Source organism: Nicotiana tomentosiformis, chromosome 4 (assembly GCF_000390325.3).
Source record: "Nicotiana tomentosiformis chromosome 4, ASM39032v3, whole genome shotgun sequence".
NCBI classification, from domain to species: domain Eukaryota; kingdom Viridiplantae; phylum Streptophyta; class Magnoliopsida; order Solanales; family Solanaceae; genus Nicotiana; species Nicotiana tomentosiformis.
This window is the reverse complement of record NC_090815.1, coordinates 59,805,676-59,823,730: the sequence shown is the minus strand read 5'-3', so window position 1 is coordinate 59,823,730 and position 18,055 is coordinate 59,805,676. Positions and strand designations below refer to the sequence as shown.

The following is an 18,055-nucleotide window of genomic DNA, read 5'->3' as shown; positions in this document are numbered from 1 at the left end:
GTAAAATACAGAAAAGCAAAGGAAAAACACAAGAATCAAAAGAGCAAGAAAAGCCTTATATATATATATTCAAAAGTTTTTTTACAAAAGGACGAATCGGCCCCAGAAAAGATACAAAAGAAAAACAAGAAACCTAATATCCTAAGTGGCTTGGTCTTCATCGGAGGTTGTGTCCTCGGGATTTTCTCCGTCCTCAAATTCGCTCGAGCTCTCGGAGTCTTCCTCAGGGAAGGCCAGCCTTCGGGCTCTGGTTTCCTCCGCCTTATTAACTGGGCCGACGGGACGTTTGTTACATACGTCATAATCGGGCTCGTCGCTAACATCATCATCCACCAAGTCGGAGCCCGAAAATTCATATCGTTTCTCGTTTTTTTCCTCATTCCAGAAACGAGTGGACTATCTTTATACGGTCAAAACCGAGTTTTGCTCTTCGTATGATTAATCGAGATTGGAACATGATAGTCCAAGGTTCATCATTGTAATATCGAGCCATGGTGCGAAGTATATGTTGTCGAGCTCGAGACCCAGAGACCGATCAAGATCGAGGTCGGCCAAGATCGAGTTCAAAGACCTAGAGACCGATCAAGATCGAGATCGACCAGGATCGAGATCGAGCCAAAAAATAAAAAAGTCGTTATAGCCGCAATTAGGGGGAGAATCTCGGCGAAAATCACGGCACAAATCAAGGAGAGATTAGTTAGCCAATCATGGGATTTCTTACTGTATTTAGAATTGTACCATAAGTAGGATTCCCCTACTATATAAAGGGGATCTAATAATTTGTAAAGGGTGGATATTCACGCAATACAAAGCAATATACTATTCTTTTCTTTAGGTTCTCAATACTCTGTTACTCTGCTCACGCCTCATTTGCTATTTCATTTGGTTCGAGGGTAACTTAGCTCGAGGGCCAAAGCTGCATATCTCATTTGGTTTGCTTTTATTTTTCTTTACAGTCAATTTCAATAACAATTTGCATATTTTCTCAGTTTGTGCCAAGTAAAATCATGTGTCCTTAAAACCATATATAAATTTAATTATTATCCATTTTTAGGGTAAACAATATTGATTAGAGAAAGAGTACAAACAAGATAGAAAAATAAGAAATAATAGTAATTATTCTTTTATAAACGAAGTATTTATAGGCCGGAGGGAGGCATATATAGAAGCGAAAAATGTCCATAGTGTGAATAACAAATGTAAGGAGGAGACGTGAACAATTCAATGTTGTGATATAGAAGAGTGTGAGTATACAACAAGGAAAGGGGGACGAGGATAACGATTGTGTTAATTATCTGTGCAACTCCATTTTGTGTGTCGATATGAGTGCTCTTTTATGACAAAATGACGGAGGACCTAAAATCACCAATTAGTACCTTTTGGAGGTACATTTTAAGTATCCAAATGCAAATAAAAATAATTTAGTTTCAAAAGTTTAATATGATAACAAACAATTACATTACAGTTCTATTTATATTTCCTATTTGCTTCACATCCTCAAACAAAACTAAATCACTCAACAAAAAACGCTGATTTCATTTCACGAATAAACGAAGAAATATGCAACATAAATTCGACTATTAACTTACAGTATTTTTTTACGTTTAACTAAAAATTATATGTGGTTATTATATATGAAAAATTATTAATATTTTAAATACATTCACAGAAAATTAACTAAGCAATCAGAGTAAAAATAAATATTAATGTCTCTAATTTTAATTTGTATTGATATTGCTCCCAACTCTTTAAAATCTAATATTATTATACGAAATTTAATAGACATTACACGAGCATGGGTTTAAACCTAGTTTCTCATTTTTTTTACAACAATGTTATGCAATTTAATAATTTATAAGTTAGAGATCCCCTTGCGCCCTATGTGTCGAAGCTTACCTTCGCTTTATGTTAGGTAAAAAAAAATGTCTCGCCTTACGCCTTTGCCCTCTACTAAGATTTCCTAATTTTAAGAAATACTAGAATTATTAATTTTGCTTTTTTTTAAGTTCAAAATATTATTCTATATGTTAGGACACGAGAGTCAAATATTATTTTTTGATATACTTTTTAAGTATTTTGAATATTAATTATTGTGATTTATATTATTTTTTATATTTTATTTTATTTTGAAAAAACTCGGAAAGACTAAGACGGTGTTTGGCTAAGCTTATAAGCTGGTCAAACTGGTTTATGAGCACCTTTTGGCTTATCTACGCGATTGGTAAACACTCAAACTACTTATAAGTCAAGTGCTTATAAGCTAAAACCAACCATAAGTCATAAGTTGGTCACCTACAACTTATGATTTTTCAGCTTATAATCACTTTTAGTTTGACGAACACTTTTACTAGTTTATCCTTAATAATACTTTCTAATTCACAAAATATTTTTTCCCAAAATAAATTTATTGACTTTCTCTTCATTCCATATTCGTTGTTAATTATTTTTTTTACAAATTTTTTTTTAATTTATATTCTTTTAAAAAAATTCATGGGTATTTTTGTCATTTTAACAAAAGAATAGCTTATCTAACACTTTTTTATCAAACACATTAATTATTTATTATTAGTTTTAGCACTTGTATCCAAATACGTAAATATTTATTTTAAAAATCAGTTTCAGCAGTTAAAACACTTTTCAACACTTCAACTTATCAGCTATTTATAATTAGCTAATCCAAACATGCCTTACCAAAGGAGTATCATTTTAAAAATAATTACTCCTAAGATTAAACATTACTATTATTGTTGTTTGTCTACCTAAGATGGTGAAAGGGGATCTAGAAAACGCCATTTCTTCTCTTCCCCCTCTTTCCTTCCTTGTATATTTCGCCATCGTTCATTAGAGGAAGCCATCAGAAGCTGTTGGAGCTACAATTGAGTAGAGCAAGGACGAGCCGTTGTTGCTAAACCCATTCCGTCCTCTGCCATTGTTGCAACTCTCAGTCCAGACCTAAGGACGAAATAATAAAAGGACAGAACTGTCAGGGTCGCACGCTACGAATTGGAGAAGTGGTTCTGTAGGGAGCATTTTGAAAGAGAAGCCCTTTTCCTGCAGTACTAGTAGTAGTTGGCGGTGGTTGTTGCTGAAGAGAGAGCGAAAATGTGCAGGAGGTTCATGGAGATCCTGAGCGTGTCTCGCTCTCAGCAGATTCAGTAATATGATGAGAGCCGTACTGGTATTTCTCGCCTTCTACGCTGCCGTTGCTAGGGTTTTCAGCCGTCGCCATTTCCATTCTCGAGCCCGATTTTGACTTTTCTCCATGACTACTACTAAGCGTGCTTATAAGCTACGTATCCTTTTTCATTTGTTTTATTTATTTTTTGCTTTTTCTGGAAAATGTGGTTTTGATCCTAGCGAGTGATTGATATTTTCTTAATCTCTTGTTTACTATGCTGGAAAATGTGGAGACATACCCTTGAGTTTGCTTGGATCTAGTGGATGGAGAATAAAAATAGCATCTTCCTTCTCCATACATCTCTTGTTAGTTAGTTGAAAAGCTTTGATTAGGTTCTTAATATTTGAGTTAGTTTCTTTGGGTAAAAAGGTAAAGAAGTCGAGCCATATTTTGGAAAACCTTGATAATACTTTGTTATAGAGGAATTCGTAGCACATTCTTTAAGCGTGAACTGCTTGAAGATTGGACGCAAGTCATCCAGGGTTCTTGTAACCGGAGGAGAAGATCACAAGGTTAACCTTTGGGCCATTGGCAAGCCCAATGCCATCTTGGTCAGTTTCTCACTTATCATCTCCTCTTGCTGTTATTTCATTTCAGGTTTGTCTATCTGCATTGAAAGAGAAGCTTTTCGAGTAAAATGGATTGAAACTTAAGAATGTGCAGCCGAATCTGCTGCGTTTTAGTTGTTGTATTTTCCTTTTCTGGATGGGCATAATGCATATTACCTGATTGAGGCCTTTAGTTGGGTGCTATCATTTTTTTTTTGGTTTCTTTTTTCATTGATGAAGAATAAATGTGGTGGCTATGTATTTACGCATGGTCTTCTTTGTGTATTTGTGTAGAGTTTGTCAGGTCATTCAAGCGGAATTGATTCAGTTAGCTTTGATTCTTCAGAGGTGTTGGTAGCTGCAGGAGCAGCAAGTGGTACTATCAAGCTTTGGGATTTAGAGGAGGCCAAGAGTATGCTTGTTGTAATACTTTTCATTGGGGAAAAATCATTTTCTGTTGTTTAAGAAATATATTAATCTCTCTCTCTCGCTCTCTCTCTGTCAGTTGTTCGCACACTCACTGGACACCGATCCAACTGCATATCGTTGGACTTCCATCCCTTTGGCGAGTTCTTTGCATCTGGGTCTCTAGATACAAACCTAAAGATATGGGATATCAGACGCAAAGGATGTATCCACACATACAAAGGTCACAGTAGAGGTGTCAATGCCATCAGGTTCACTCCAGATGGCCGATGGGTTGTATCTGGTGGGGAAGACAATACTGTCAAGGTCAGATCCCTCACTTTTATATTCCAATTATTCAATAATTATTTGATTATAAAGAGCTTGACGAAATAATCCACGCGAGAAATTTATGGAGTATGCCTGGACCTCAGAGTTCAAAATAACTCGCTGACAAAACCAATATACTACAACTTAATAAACATTCACTTTATGTTTTGACTTCAAACTTGCTGCATCCTACTGAGACTATTTTGCGTTAGATAAGTCTATTGCTAGCTTAACATGTTGAATGGATGATGACAACATAAACTTCTGTTAATCTTTGTCTTTTATCCATTTCCATGTCAAGGAAAAAAAGAAAAACCAATGGCCATGTCTGTGGTGGTAATAGCCATCTCATATTTTGAGTAGTTCCCTTCATCTCATGTGCACTAATCTTCTTCTATGATAATAGTGGTGGACATTGTATCAGGTAGATGTATGAACATTTAATCACTTTTTTCATTATTCTAATATTTTGATAATAATTCAATTTTGTGGCAGCTTTGGGATTTGACTGCAGGAAAGCTTTTACACGATTTCAAATGTCACGAAGGGCAGATTCAGTGCATAGACTTTCATCCCCATGAGTTTCTACTGGCAACAGGTGTGCTTAAAAGCTTTGACATAGTGTTACATTGTCTCTTTTATCAGAAGGGTCAATCTGGTATTCAAAATACTGGTCTTATTGCTTGCTGCATTATGCTTGCTCCAGTAACTTTAGTTGTGCTCCTGAAAATGAGATCTTCAATGCATGCTATGTTCTGTGTAAGATTTAAATTTTTTGGCGATCTCTTTCCTAATGCTGTATACCGTCGGTTAAGATAACTGAATATTTGAATTGACAGATGACGTGTGTGTACACAACACATAATGAACTTGTAGTTGATGACATTTGCCTGCCTGTTCTTAGTGCTCTAAATATTTTTTCAGTTTGAAACTTTTTTTTTCCTTCCTCTTTTTGTTTTGACAATGAATATTTTGCTCTCACAATATTTTAAGAAAAAGTGACTCGCTTACCAACCACATCAGTAGAGTACTCCCTCCACCCAAAATTTTGTAGTCCATGCAAACTTTTTATTTTATTTTAAATATCAGTAAATCATGCAAACTTTTCAAAAGTCAAATTGAGCTTCTATTAAATGCTTAATTTTATTTAATTTATACAGGTTTAGAATATTCTAAGCTCTCCCGTGATACACTTTTCTTGTAGTTTATTGTGAACGTTTTTGAAGTTCTGTCCAAATGACTCTGACGAAAGCCCAGTTTGGCTAGTAAAAGTCAAATCTGGCAAAATATTTGAGATAGAGGGAGTGTGGCAAGGAGCATACTTTATGTAACATAGGCTTATTATTCCAACCATGCTTCTCTCCAAATTAGTGGGTCTATATGCATCCTCTGTATTCATTCTGCTTTATTCGGGTTGGTTTCTTCCAATACACTGATGTAGCGAGTGAACAGGTAAGCATGTCCGGCGAATTCAATGTTCAAAGGAACCAGAAAAGTTTGTCTATCTTTTATAGACTAATATATACATTGTATTGAAGTATTGAACATTATTAAGAAAATTTCCATAAGTTTATACTTCCTAATGTTGTAAAATTCAAATCTTGAATTATATATTTAAGGTGTTAAATGATTAAATCATTATATAGCAATTGAGAGTTTTTTGTTTTAAGGTTCTTTAGTGTAAAAGGACCCCATTTATTCTTTAGTTTTCTTTTGTGCCCCATAGAAAAGAATATGTTTAATAAAGTAATGATTTATTAACAAGATAGGGAGAACCCTACACACAGGATGCACATGGAAAAGAATATTAAGTAAGTAGAAAGGCAGAAGTACTGTATGCTGTTAATCAACTTTTGCCATATTGCTATGATTGTCCAAGTTCGAAAGATATACTTCCTTTGTCTATATTTATATGGAACTTCCCAAAAATGCTCGATGCCATCCTACGCAACTTTATCCACTTTCAAGAATTCATATCGTATTAACTATTTAAAATCTAAATGGTGATGTGATATTTTTCTCTTTTAATCAACCTTTTTAACTTTTCAATACTACTGTAATATTTTCTTCCATTACTCATAATATAATATATAAGTCCAATTAACATCTTAAATTCCTTTTCCAATGAAACACCGTCATATAAAATGAGACAAGAGAGTAGGAAAAATTGTAGAAATGAATTGATGTGCGACAGTAGTCATGCATGTAAGTTGAATACACTGATAATTTGGTGATGGAGCTTTAATATTAGAGGATATGCATATTAACAAAAAAATAAAAAACTCAAAGCATTTATTGAGGTTTTGGTCCAGTGAAATTCAAGATATACCTAAAGGACAAATATAGCTTATTAGATCATATCAAAGATTGAGAAGTAGTCAGTTTAGTTCTGAGTATGATGCTAGAAATATATGCCATACATGCCTTGGTCGCATCCAATAACAGTGATTTTGGGTTTTTTGCCATAAGTTTTTATATTGTTGAATGGCTCCCAATTATTCCTTTAAATCTGTTGTACCGCAAGGAAAAAGTTATTAGGATAAGTAGGAAACTGTGAAGTAAATTAAAAAACAATACACAGATGAGTTGATGCAACTTGTGTGTAAGTGATGTGATGCAAGATCAAGAAGGCCAAGAATCCAAGAAATTTAAGAAGTCCAAGATCCATCCAAGATTAGGATTTCTTTTCCTTGAAGATTATGATTTCTTATTTCTTGTTTTCTAGTAATTTAATTCTTATTTTAGTAGGAATATATTTGTAGTTCTAGTCAAACTAGGATTGTTAGTTGGTCTCCCATCCTTACTAGAATTCTCTTTTCTATTTTAGTTAGAATAGGTTTTTCTTACCCTTATTCTTATTCTCGTTTAATTAGGATTAGTTTTCCTCAACCTCATCAATTTTACTCACTGTAAGGCCTATTTAAAGGGCTCAATATGCTGAAAATAATGATGGGTGATTAGTTTTTCTAAGCTCTTGCTTCAAAAACGTGATTTACTTTTTATTTCACTGTTCTTCCTTTATTCAACGCTTCTTGTGATCTTTCGGGATTGAAGAACGTGTGGGTGAGGTTTATTTTCATCTTACATTCTTCTAACATGAGTTTGAAGAACGCTTTCGCTAGTTTTGTGAAAAACTTTAGCGAGGTGCTTTTGTTTTGATCTCTTCTTTGTACTTGAGAGGTGCAAAACTTTGAACGTACATCATGATGACTGGTGAATCTTTGGGATACTCTATCTGTACAAAATAGTAGAATCCTTTCGGGCTTGGCCGACCTATTCAACTTATCCATACATATAGTGATTTTTTGGTATCCTTGTGGTCTATGTTATGGGATTACCTGTGGGATTGCTTTTTCTTACTTTGCTGTACATTCCGAGGAGCCTTTGATACCTAGAAAGTTTTCTTCCAAATAGTCATTATAGGGAAGAGAGTTCAACTCAATATAGGCCCTCCTTTCCCAAGTGCAAGATGGAAACCAATGATTCTGAGTTTTCTTGCAGAGTCTCTGGTGAAAATGGACTAAGAACTCACTGTATAGTGATGCTACATATTTGTGTAATTACTGGGTGTTGAGTTTGCTGGATGCTTTACTTTCATGATTGAAATGGCAGTTCAGAAAAGGGGAAGGATAATAGGAATATGTGGACTATTATATGAAGTTTCTAGAAACTAAAAGGTCCTGTCATTATTAAACAAAAAAAAAAAGAAACTAAAAGGTTCTTTTTATGTGAAGTTTGCATATCTAGTGGAAAGGGTGCTGAGTCACACTAGGAAGTTTGGGAGAAGATGGTGGAGAGGAGGATGAGGAGAAGTGTATCTATTTCCGAGAACCAGTTCGGATTTATGCCGGGACGGTCAACTACAGAAGCCATTCACCTTGTGAGACGATTGGTGGAGCAGTATAGGGAGAGGAAAAAGGACTTGCATATGGTGTTCATTGACCTTGAGAAAGCCTATGGCAAAGTCTCGAGGGAGGTTCTATGGAGATGTTTGGAGGTTAGTGGTGTCCCGATAGCGTATATTAGGGTGATTAAGGACATTTTCGAGGGAGCTAAGACTCGGGTGAGGACTGCGGGAGGAGACTCGGAACATTTTCCAGTGGAGATGGGGTTGCATTAGGCAGTGTTGTGAAGAGTGTAAAGCGAGGAAAAGCGACAAGCCAATTTTCGCTTAAAGCAAGAAGCGAAGCGCTCGCTTTTTTGAAATGAAGCGGAATTTAAAAAAAAATTATTGAAATAAATATTGCATAGACAACACATGTAACTGTAAGCAAATGTTCAATACTTCAACGTAAAAACTAAAGAGTAGCATCAATTAAAGCACAAAATGAGCATCCTATTCTTCTACAAGATTGTCAAATTCTTGTATTCCACTATCATTATTATATTGCTCGTCATCTTCTTCAACTTCTTCTTCTTATCAACTAGGGACAAAGTAGCTACTTCTTTTACCTTCCTCCGCGAGCTTGAAATTGAGGTACTCCCCCTCAAACCATAAATCTTCTCCCCAATTTCACGCGCCTCCGCAACATCACCCCAAGTGAAATCAGAAGTTTCCTCAAATACTTCGTCATCTGCATGATCTTCCGGGACTCCAATTAGCCATTCATTAGCATCATCGATGTTGTCCAAACTAATTGGATCAATTATATTGCGAGCGTTGTAACGACGCCTCAATGTTCTACTGTACTTAATGAAGACTAGATCATTGAGATGCTTCGAGGTTAGTTTGTTCCTCTTTTTTGTATGAATTTGCAAATAATAAGTAATTAGTAAGATAGACAATTGAGATATAATTTAATTATCTCAATATACTAAATCTTTCTTCTTAGTTCTTACATGTTCAAACACGCTCTAATTGCTTTCACACCCGGATGAGCTACACGTTAGACTTAGAACCTTGATGGCAAACTTTTGTAATTCTGGAGTGGAATGGCCATATTGCTTCCACCATTCAACTGTAGAAGTAGAATAAATATTCAAAACATAATATTTATAAAGAAATAACTTACTAACTGTAAAGCAACATATAAGCACTCGCTCACCTGGTGACTTCATCTTTCTTTGTCTAATAGCCACGTTTTTCCCAAAAAGTTGCTCATCATTCCTATAAGTACTAAATTGCTCTGTTATTTTATCTTGCACGAATTATTCAGGTATCAACTTCTCAATACATTCAATGTATCCATTCCACAATTCTTCATCTCCTATAATCCTCTCTTCATTGTCATAAAACAGTTCCGGGTTCAAAACAAGTCCAGCTGTATGCAAAGGGCTATGAATCTGATCTGTCCACCTTTTATCTATGATCTCAAAGACTCTTTTATATTTTTTTTGATCACTAAAAGAGTCTCGAATAACCTCCTTTGCCCTATCTATTGCTTCGTAAAGGTAGCCCATTGATGGTCTTTGCTCCCCATCCACCAAACGAAGCACTTTAACTAAAGGACCACCAATCTTCAATGCATGAACCACGCTATTCCAGAATAAAGTAGAAAACATAATATCTGCAGATTCTCTCCCACGAGCTTCCCTTCCATAGGCACTGTTAGTGTATTCATTTGAAACAAATGACTTCTTCAAATTGCTTTTTTGCTCATACATTCTATGCAAAGTCAAGAAAACGGTAACAAATCTTGTCTTTGCAAGTTTCACCAAGCTTCTTTGTTTAGTGAATCTCTTCATTATATTCAATAACAAAGGCCTTTGAACAATATAGGAATGCACTCTACTTGCCTGATTAAAGACTGAATTGAAGGGTCTTTCCTTGAAAATATCACCAAAGATCAAATTAATGCAATGTGCTGCACACGGAATCCAATAAATGTGCGAGTACGCTATAGACATCAAATCATCAGCTTTGACATTTTCACAGGCATTGTCCGTGACAACTTGAACAACATTTTCTGCTCCAATCGAGTCTATTGTACTCTTGAACAAGGAGTACATTTTGGTTGAATCAGTAGAAGAGTTGCTTGCATCAACGGATTCAAGAAACAAGCTTCCCTTAGGAGAATTCACCAAGATATTGATGATCATTTTTCCATTTCTTGCCGTCCACTTATCCATCATAATGGAACAACCAAACTTGTTCTATTCTACTTTGTGCTCCTCTACGATTTTGTTAGTCTCTTCCACCTCTTTTTTTAGATATGTACCTCTAACTTCATGATAAGTTGGGGGCTTCATTCCTGGACCATATTGGCCTACGGCCTCAATTAAAGCAGAAAAAGTGTCAGTATAATTAACACAATTAAAAGGAAGACCTGCATCATACATCCACCGCGCAAACATTGCAACTGCACGATCCCTCAAAATCGCTTTGGCATCAATTTGATGATTGCCACTTTTCCCTACCATATCTTTTGGTTTTTGCAGGAAATAACAATCCATAGGACCTTTAGTCTTACCAATAGATCCACAACTTGAAGACATTGTTTATATCCTTCCCCGTTTTTGTGGTTTTAATGGAAGCGACGGACCATCGTCACCTTCTTCTATTTCATCATCGTCATCATCATGATTATGCAGTTGTTCTTGTTCATGATGCATTTGAGTCTATAACTCTTTTTTTTTTGAAGGTATGCTTTCATTTCTTCCTTTACATGCGACAAAACTTTAGAACAAGATGCAACGTTTGGATCACCACCGATTTAGATGAAACTTTTGACGATAGATTCCCCCATTCGAAATCTTGTCACAAAAATGACATCTAATTGCCATCTTGTTGGTCTCGCTAACTCTTGCAGAATAAGCCCAAGTCGGGTCTTTCCTATCTTCTTTTGGTGCCATTAAAAGAACAACTGAATAACACATAAAAAAGGCAATAAGAACTAAGTGTAAATGATATGAAAAAATGGCAGTATAACTGAAAAGAAAAAATGGGCAGCATTTCGCTGCAATTTATCACTGAAACAATGAAAGAAATGAAGCAGAAGAAGAGGAGAATGAGAAAAAGAAGAATTGAAAGGGAAAAAAAATTTCGCCAGCATTTCGCTGCTATTTGGACACTGAAACAGTGAAAGAAAAAGAAAAAAAAAAGGAGGAGGAGGAAGAAGAAATCACATACCTGGGACCAAACTTGATGATTTTGAAGTTGAAAAGTGCAGAAAACTTGAACCCTAAGTCGCCTCTGTTGTTCTCTGTTGCTGCTGCTCGATGGTCTTTTAAAAAAAGAGAGCCTTTTTAATTAATTAACGTTGGCAACCCATTTATAAAGAGAAGCGCTCGCTTTGTCACTTTGTTCGCTTTCTCGCTTCTCGTTTTTTTGGGGGAAGCGATCGCTTTAGTATACCTGATACGCTTTAGATTAGACAAGAGCCAGATGGTCCGCTTCGTATCGCTTCGCGCTTTAAGCGTTGAAGCGGTCGCTTTTAACAACACTGGCATCAACAACACTGGCATCAGGGATCGACTCTTAGCTCGTTTTTGTTTGCCTTAGCGTTGGATGTGCTGACGTGACACATACAAGGGGAGGTGCCATGATGTATGCTATTTGCTGATGATATAGTACTGATTGACGAGACGCGAGGCAGAGTTAACACTAAGTTGGAAGTTTGGAGACAGACGTTGGAGTCTAAAGGTTTTACGTTGAGTAGGTCGAAAACATAATACTTGGAGATCAAGTTCAGTGATGGGATGCATGAACCCGAATTGGACGTGAAGATTAATACTTAAGTCATCCCCAAAAGAGATATTTTCAAGTACCTTGGGTCTATAATCCAAAGCAACAAAGATTGACGAGGATGTTACTCATCGCGTTGGAGCGGGGTGGATGAAATGGAGGCTCGCTTCGGGAGTTTTGTGTGATAAGAATGTGCCACCTAGACTTAAGGGCAAGTTCTACAGAGTGGTGGTTAGACCGACTATGTTGTATGGAGCTGAGTGTTGGCCCGTCAAGAAGTCCCATGTCCAAAAGATCAAAGTAGCTGAAATGAGGATGTTGAGATGGATGTGTGGACATACCAGAAAAGACAAGTGTGAGAATGCACGGGAGAAAAATCTATTTTTTTTAACAATGATATAACGAGCCCTATATATAATGCATATTCTACTCCTACTACATATGAGACTAGGACATATTCTACTCCTACTACATATAGGACTAAAACTATTTACACATAACTATCTAACACTCCCCCTCAAGCCGGTGCATACAAATCATATGTACCGAGCTTGTTACATATGTAACTAATACGAGGACCAGCGAAGGACTTGGTGAAAGTATCTGTAAGCTGATTATTCGACATACAAGGCCACTAGACTCCCCCTGAGCAACAAAATCAAGTGGTTGTTGATAATCAAAAGTTGGCCAAAAGGTCGCCGGAAAAATTTGAAAATAGTGAGACTAAGCCGAATTCCACACTACAAAATAGGTTCTAAAACACCACCAGCAAACATAAACTTTTCTAGAAATTACTGTTCACACCGGGAAATCACCGTTCACGCCGGAAAGAGTGCACTGTTCACGCTGGAGAAAATAAAATTTGTTAGAATTTAAAATTTGTTAGAATTTGATGTAATTTATATGGGTAGGCCCGGAATCACTGGACGAGTAAGTTGTCTGGAATAAGTTTTGTCAAACAGTGGCCGGAATAGCTCACACGCGCCAGAAAAGTTACTGTAGCTCGCCGGAATACTAGTTCTGGCGGCGCGTGACTTTCTGTCGGAGCAATTGACTGTTTCCGAACAAGATAGTAGTGTTGGTTTTCGCACAACGCTTACCGATGAGGAGATAACACAAATCAATCTTGAGTCGTCAACCGGAAAGATGCACGGTGACCGACTTTTCTGTTCCGATGGGGCTGGAATTTCTGGGGTTTGATCGCACAAGGTTTCGGATCCGATGGTGATACTGATATATACACAGTACCACTGTAGTAGTGATGAACCTTGGGAACAAGACGAACTTGCCGGAAAATTGCACAGCGATGAGATCTTTCTTCTCGGATGTCGCTGGAATGATGCAAAGCGATAATTTTCTCACTAAAGCTCTGATACCATATGAGAATGCACGGGAGAAAAATCTATTTTTTTAACAATGATACAATGAGCCCTATATATAATGCATATTCTACTCCTACTACATATGGGACTAGGACATATTCTACTCCTACTACATATAAGACTAGGACTATTTACACATAACTATCTAATAACAAGATTAAGAATGAAGTTATTATGTACAAGGTAGGAGTGGCTTCTGTGGAGGACAAGTTGCGGGAATCGAGACTGAGATGGTTCGGGCATGTGAAGAGGGAGAGACATAGATGCCCCGGTCAGTAGGTGTGAGAGGTTGACCATGGTGGGCCCGAGGAAGGGTAGGGGTGAGCCAAAGAAGTATTGTGGAGAGGTGATTAGGTAGGGCATGTCATTGCTTCAGCTTACCGAGGACATGACCCACGATAGGAAGGTGTGGAGGTCGAGGATTAGGGTTGTAGGTTGACAGGTAGTCGTGAGTTTCTCTAGGCTTACCAGTAATACTAGTACTATTCTTGTATTTTCTTATTCCTGGTTCTTTATTATATGTTGTGTCATTCGCTTCCGTTACTCTATTACATTGTTGCTGCTATTGTTTGTTGCTTTTTTTTACTGTTCCTTGAGTCGAGGGTCTATAGGAAACAACCTCTCTACCTTTATAGGGTAGGGGTAAGGTCTGCGTACACACTACCCTCCCCAAACCCCACTTGCGGGATTAAACTGGGTTTGTTGTTGTTGTTGCATATCTAGTGGAAAGCTAGTAATGCTGACAACTCAATGAAAGCAGGGATTGGGATGGTGGTGGTGGGAGGATCAAACGAATAAAAAGAGGTCTTCATTGTTAGGTGTTGTATTGATTCTGATCATCATAGCAATAAGTTGCCTCGTTGTTTGTTCTTGTTCTTTTTCTTCACCAGGTTCTGCCGACAGAACTGTAAAATTCTGGGACCTCGAAACCTTTGAGCTCATAGGTTCAGCTGGACCTGAGGTTAATCTTTTCATCCTTTTTGCATCTTCTCTTTGTTCGCACATCTTCAATAAATCAATGCAATATTGCTTCTGAGTGCTTCTCATGTTTCTTGGAAGTCTTGAGATTGTATAAAGCTTAACTATTTGTTTATCTCAATTCTAGACATCAGGGGTGCGTTGTATGACCTTCAACCCTGATGGGAGAACCCTTCTCTGTGGTTTGCATGAGAGTTTGAAGGTAGTCTTGGGTATTTGCTGTTCCTTCAGAAATAGTTGTTCCATGTATTGTAGCATTTATGTTGTTTCCTTAAAACTTGCTCCTTTTTTTGTAGGTATGCTCTTGGGAACCAATTAGATGTCACGATACAGTAGATGTTGGATGGTCTCGGCTGTCGGATCTTAATATTCATGAAGAGAAACTCCTTGGCTGCTCTTACAATCAAAGTTGTGTTGGAGTGTGGGTTGTGGATATTTCGGTAAAAAGTTTTCTTTTGATTGGAGTTATCTTTGATGATATACTTCGTGTTATGATTTTGAAGTAAGGTTTAATTTGTTTCATGCTTTCTTCATGCAGCGTCTTGAACCATATGCAATGGGTAATACTGCTCGATTAAATGGTCACCCTGATGTAAAATCGAATTCGGGTGGGAATTTATCCAATCTGGCGGATGATGGTACCAAAGCCAGTTCTGGTAGACTCTTGATTTCTCAAAATTGTGATCCTGTTAAAGAGACCAAATCTTTTGGAAGACTTTCAGTATCACAAAACTTGGAGCTTCAAAGAGATTCTAGGACCCTTACTAGTATGCTATTTATCTTTTTTTTTTTTAATACCTTTTTCGTTTGCGTAAATTTGTTAGCTTGGTACCTTGTGTCGAGATTCTTTTATTTCCTCCCATTTTGTTAGTTGATAGCATTTTTATTTGTTTCCTTCTCTGAGTTTGGCTCCCCGAAAGTTCTGACAGTCTTCACTTGTCTTCTCAATGAAGCTACTGCAAATGCGCCTGGCACTCCTCAAAGAATAAATCTGAGTGTTGGTGCGAAAGCACCTCCAATTAACACCACAGCATTTCCTAATACAACTGGTCTGAAGAGGAATTCAGCTAAAGCCCAATCAGCAGCAGCTAATTCTTCCATTGTCAATAGGTCAGAGGTCATACCCATTATTGTTCCAAGAAATAATGACAGAATGGAGCAAGTATCTGAACCCAGGAAAGGAGTAGTTGCAACAAGGGCAATGCAGCAGTCATTGCAGACAAAAGTCTCTGATTCACGGAGGTTTTCAACTTTCAAGGAAGACCTTGGGAGACCAAATGCTGTGTCACAGTTTGACATTGAAGTCCCCAAGGCTATTGAATTCAGTAGTACAGCAGACAAGAGCAATTTCCCTTCAGTAATTGCTGGAGCTGCAGCAACTGAGAAGAATGTGAAGGATGACAAGAGTCTGGTCTCAGCAAAACTTGAAACGCATTCAGCACCTGAGTTATTTTCCGGAAACCAAAATGAAAATTGTGCGTATTAACTTGTCAGCCATTTTCTTTTTATCAAATACTGACATTTAGTGATTACTTTCGTCTATCCTATTGTTGTCCTATATGTGCTTGTGCTATGAAATAGCCTTTTCATTTATTTCTTTCTGTTATCATCCACTATTTATTAACCTTTGAGTGGTAGAACTTGTATATGAATCGTCGAAAAGCAGTACCAAGTGGACTCTTTTACTAGTAGAACAAATGTATAATAATATTAGCCGCTAGCGAAATATTTGTCATAAATTATGGTTGTATACAGGAAGCCCCCTGACTTTTTCATAATATGCATTTCACCCTTCAAAATTATTAAATTTTGAAAAATTTGTGATCATTTTCTTAACCATTTCTATATGTAGAAAATTTGCCCCTCTCTAGTAATCCTGCATCTGCCATTGATTCTACAAACGTGTGTATATATATATATATATATATATATATATATATATATTTATATATTTGTCACCGAACAATGTTCGTTCATGCTGCCTTTTATGTCAACGCTTGCCTTGTCTAAACTTGATTGATATTTTTCGTTGTTCTTGCGGTTACTTATCTTCCTAGAAGAAAACACGGTGCTAGAATTTGGTCTCCCAGTTGTTTCCCTTATAGATTGGTGGCCTTCACCATCATTGCTGTACAAGGAGAAGACACTTCTTTTCTTTGAGTGGTTTATTTATGCTTTTCACTGATCTTCGCTGCACTTTATTGTTTTCTTCTGTTTATGGGATTTCTTGGAAGGTAAGTATCATTGTTTATTGGGAAAAGGGTCGGATATACCCTTGTACTATTAGAAATAGTCTATATTTATCCTCCGTTATACTTTCCGTATAAATATGCCCTTGCCGTTAATAAAGTAAACAAAAATACCCCTATTACTAACGGTGATCCAACCTGGCTATTGAAATTATACATGACCTGACATTTGGGGTGATGCGGACGCCATGTGGCATACCACCTCACCATCCTCTCCCCTTCTCTTTGTTCCTTCACTCCATCCAAAGCCACCAACACCTCCAACCAACCACTAGGAAGTCTGAGATCTGATCTCTGAGTCCACTCTTATTCGGCTATGGAGCAAGACTTAGCAAATGGGTTTTAAGGTAGAATTGTGTAGAAAGGTGTTTTCGTTTATACAAAAGAGATTGCTAAGGGATTTGCAGATAGCACCAAATTGTAGCTCATTGACTTCATTAATTGTTGTCTTCGCCGTGTGAATTTTGCCAACAAATGAACAAATCATACGAGAAAAATATAAGATGACAACACTTGTGTAACTTGTATTTTCTTTTGCTTTTTTCAGTTCTTGTTTCTAGTCAACTGCGATTGATTTTACTATTTTTATCATAAAAACTTCTCAAGAACACCGGAAACTAATACTCTCGAAGAGACCCCAAACAATGGTGATTTTGAGATTTCCTCCGCACAAACTAACGAAACAGCAGTGAAACTTCAAGGTTAAGCTCAATCAAACGAGTCCTAAAACAAATTCGCAAAGAATCATCAACGATTTTCTGATCTGGATTTTGAAATTTCAAACCTCAAGCTTCATCCATGGTGGTTCAACAATGGTAAAGTTAATTTCAAACCTCAAGCTTAGGTGGTATTGAACCATATTGATCTTAGAGTAAACTAACTTCAATAGAGCCAATTTCTCAAGATTGCCTATTGTTTTTAGAATGGAACACTTCGATGAGTTATAAGAAAGACAAGTTTGTTCAAAGATTTCAACTTTGATGGATTATGACAAAGAAATTCTGGAGGAGGAAGAAGGTTGTGATAGAGAGAGAGAAAGGGTGGCCGGGAGAGGTGTTGGGCAGGTCTAGTGAGCAGAGAGAAAGAATAAGAAGGGAATGTGTGGGGGAGAAAGGGAGAGGATGGTAAGGTGGCATGGGTGGCGTCCACCTCACCCAAATGTCAGGCCATGTCTAATTTCAATAGTGATGTTGGATCACCGTTAGTAATAGGGGTATTTTTGTTTACTTTATTAACGGCAGGGGCGTATTTAGACGTAAAGTATAACGGAGGGTAAATGTATACTATTTCTAATAGTACAGGGGTATATCCGACCCTTTTCCCTTGTTTATTGGACCTTTTACCTCTTGGATCGAAATTGA

General features: G+C 37.0%; 1 protein-coding gene across 3 annotated transcripts in view; it reads left to right on the top strand.

The window, feature by feature from the left end:
• Positions 1-2,733: 2,733 nt before the first annotated feature.
• LOC104093487 (katanin p80 WD40 repeat-containing subunit B1 homolog KTN80.4-like) overlaps positions 2,734-18,055 on the top strand; it is a 30,490-nt gene continuing 15,168 nt past the window's right edge. For 2 of the 3 annotated variants that reach the window (XR_685664.4, XM_009599237.4), the window contains exons 1-10: positions 2,734-3,293; positions 3,599-3,729; positions 4,021-4,138; positions 4,232-4,458; positions 4,957-5,059; positions 14,358-14,428; positions 14,573-14,647; positions 14,742-14,885; positions 14,984-15,212; positions 15,399-15,920. Coding sequence is in view for 1 of the 3 variants with exons in the window: in XM_009599237.4 (XP_009597532.1) it covers positions 3,263-3,293; positions 3,599-3,729; positions 4,021-4,138; positions 4,232-4,458; positions 4,957-5,059; positions 14,358-14,428; positions 14,573-14,647; positions 14,742-14,885; positions 14,984-15,212; positions 15,399-15,920 (1,651 nt within the window). In the remaining 2 variants the exon portion in view is untranslated. The remainder of the gene's footprint in view (positions 3,294-3,598; positions 3,730-4,020; positions 4,139-4,231; positions 4,459-4,956; positions 5,060-14,357; positions 14,429-14,572; positions 14,648-14,741; positions 14,886-14,983; positions 15,213-15,398; positions 15,921-18,055) is intronic. The other variant, XR_685663.4, reaches the window with a different exon arrangement.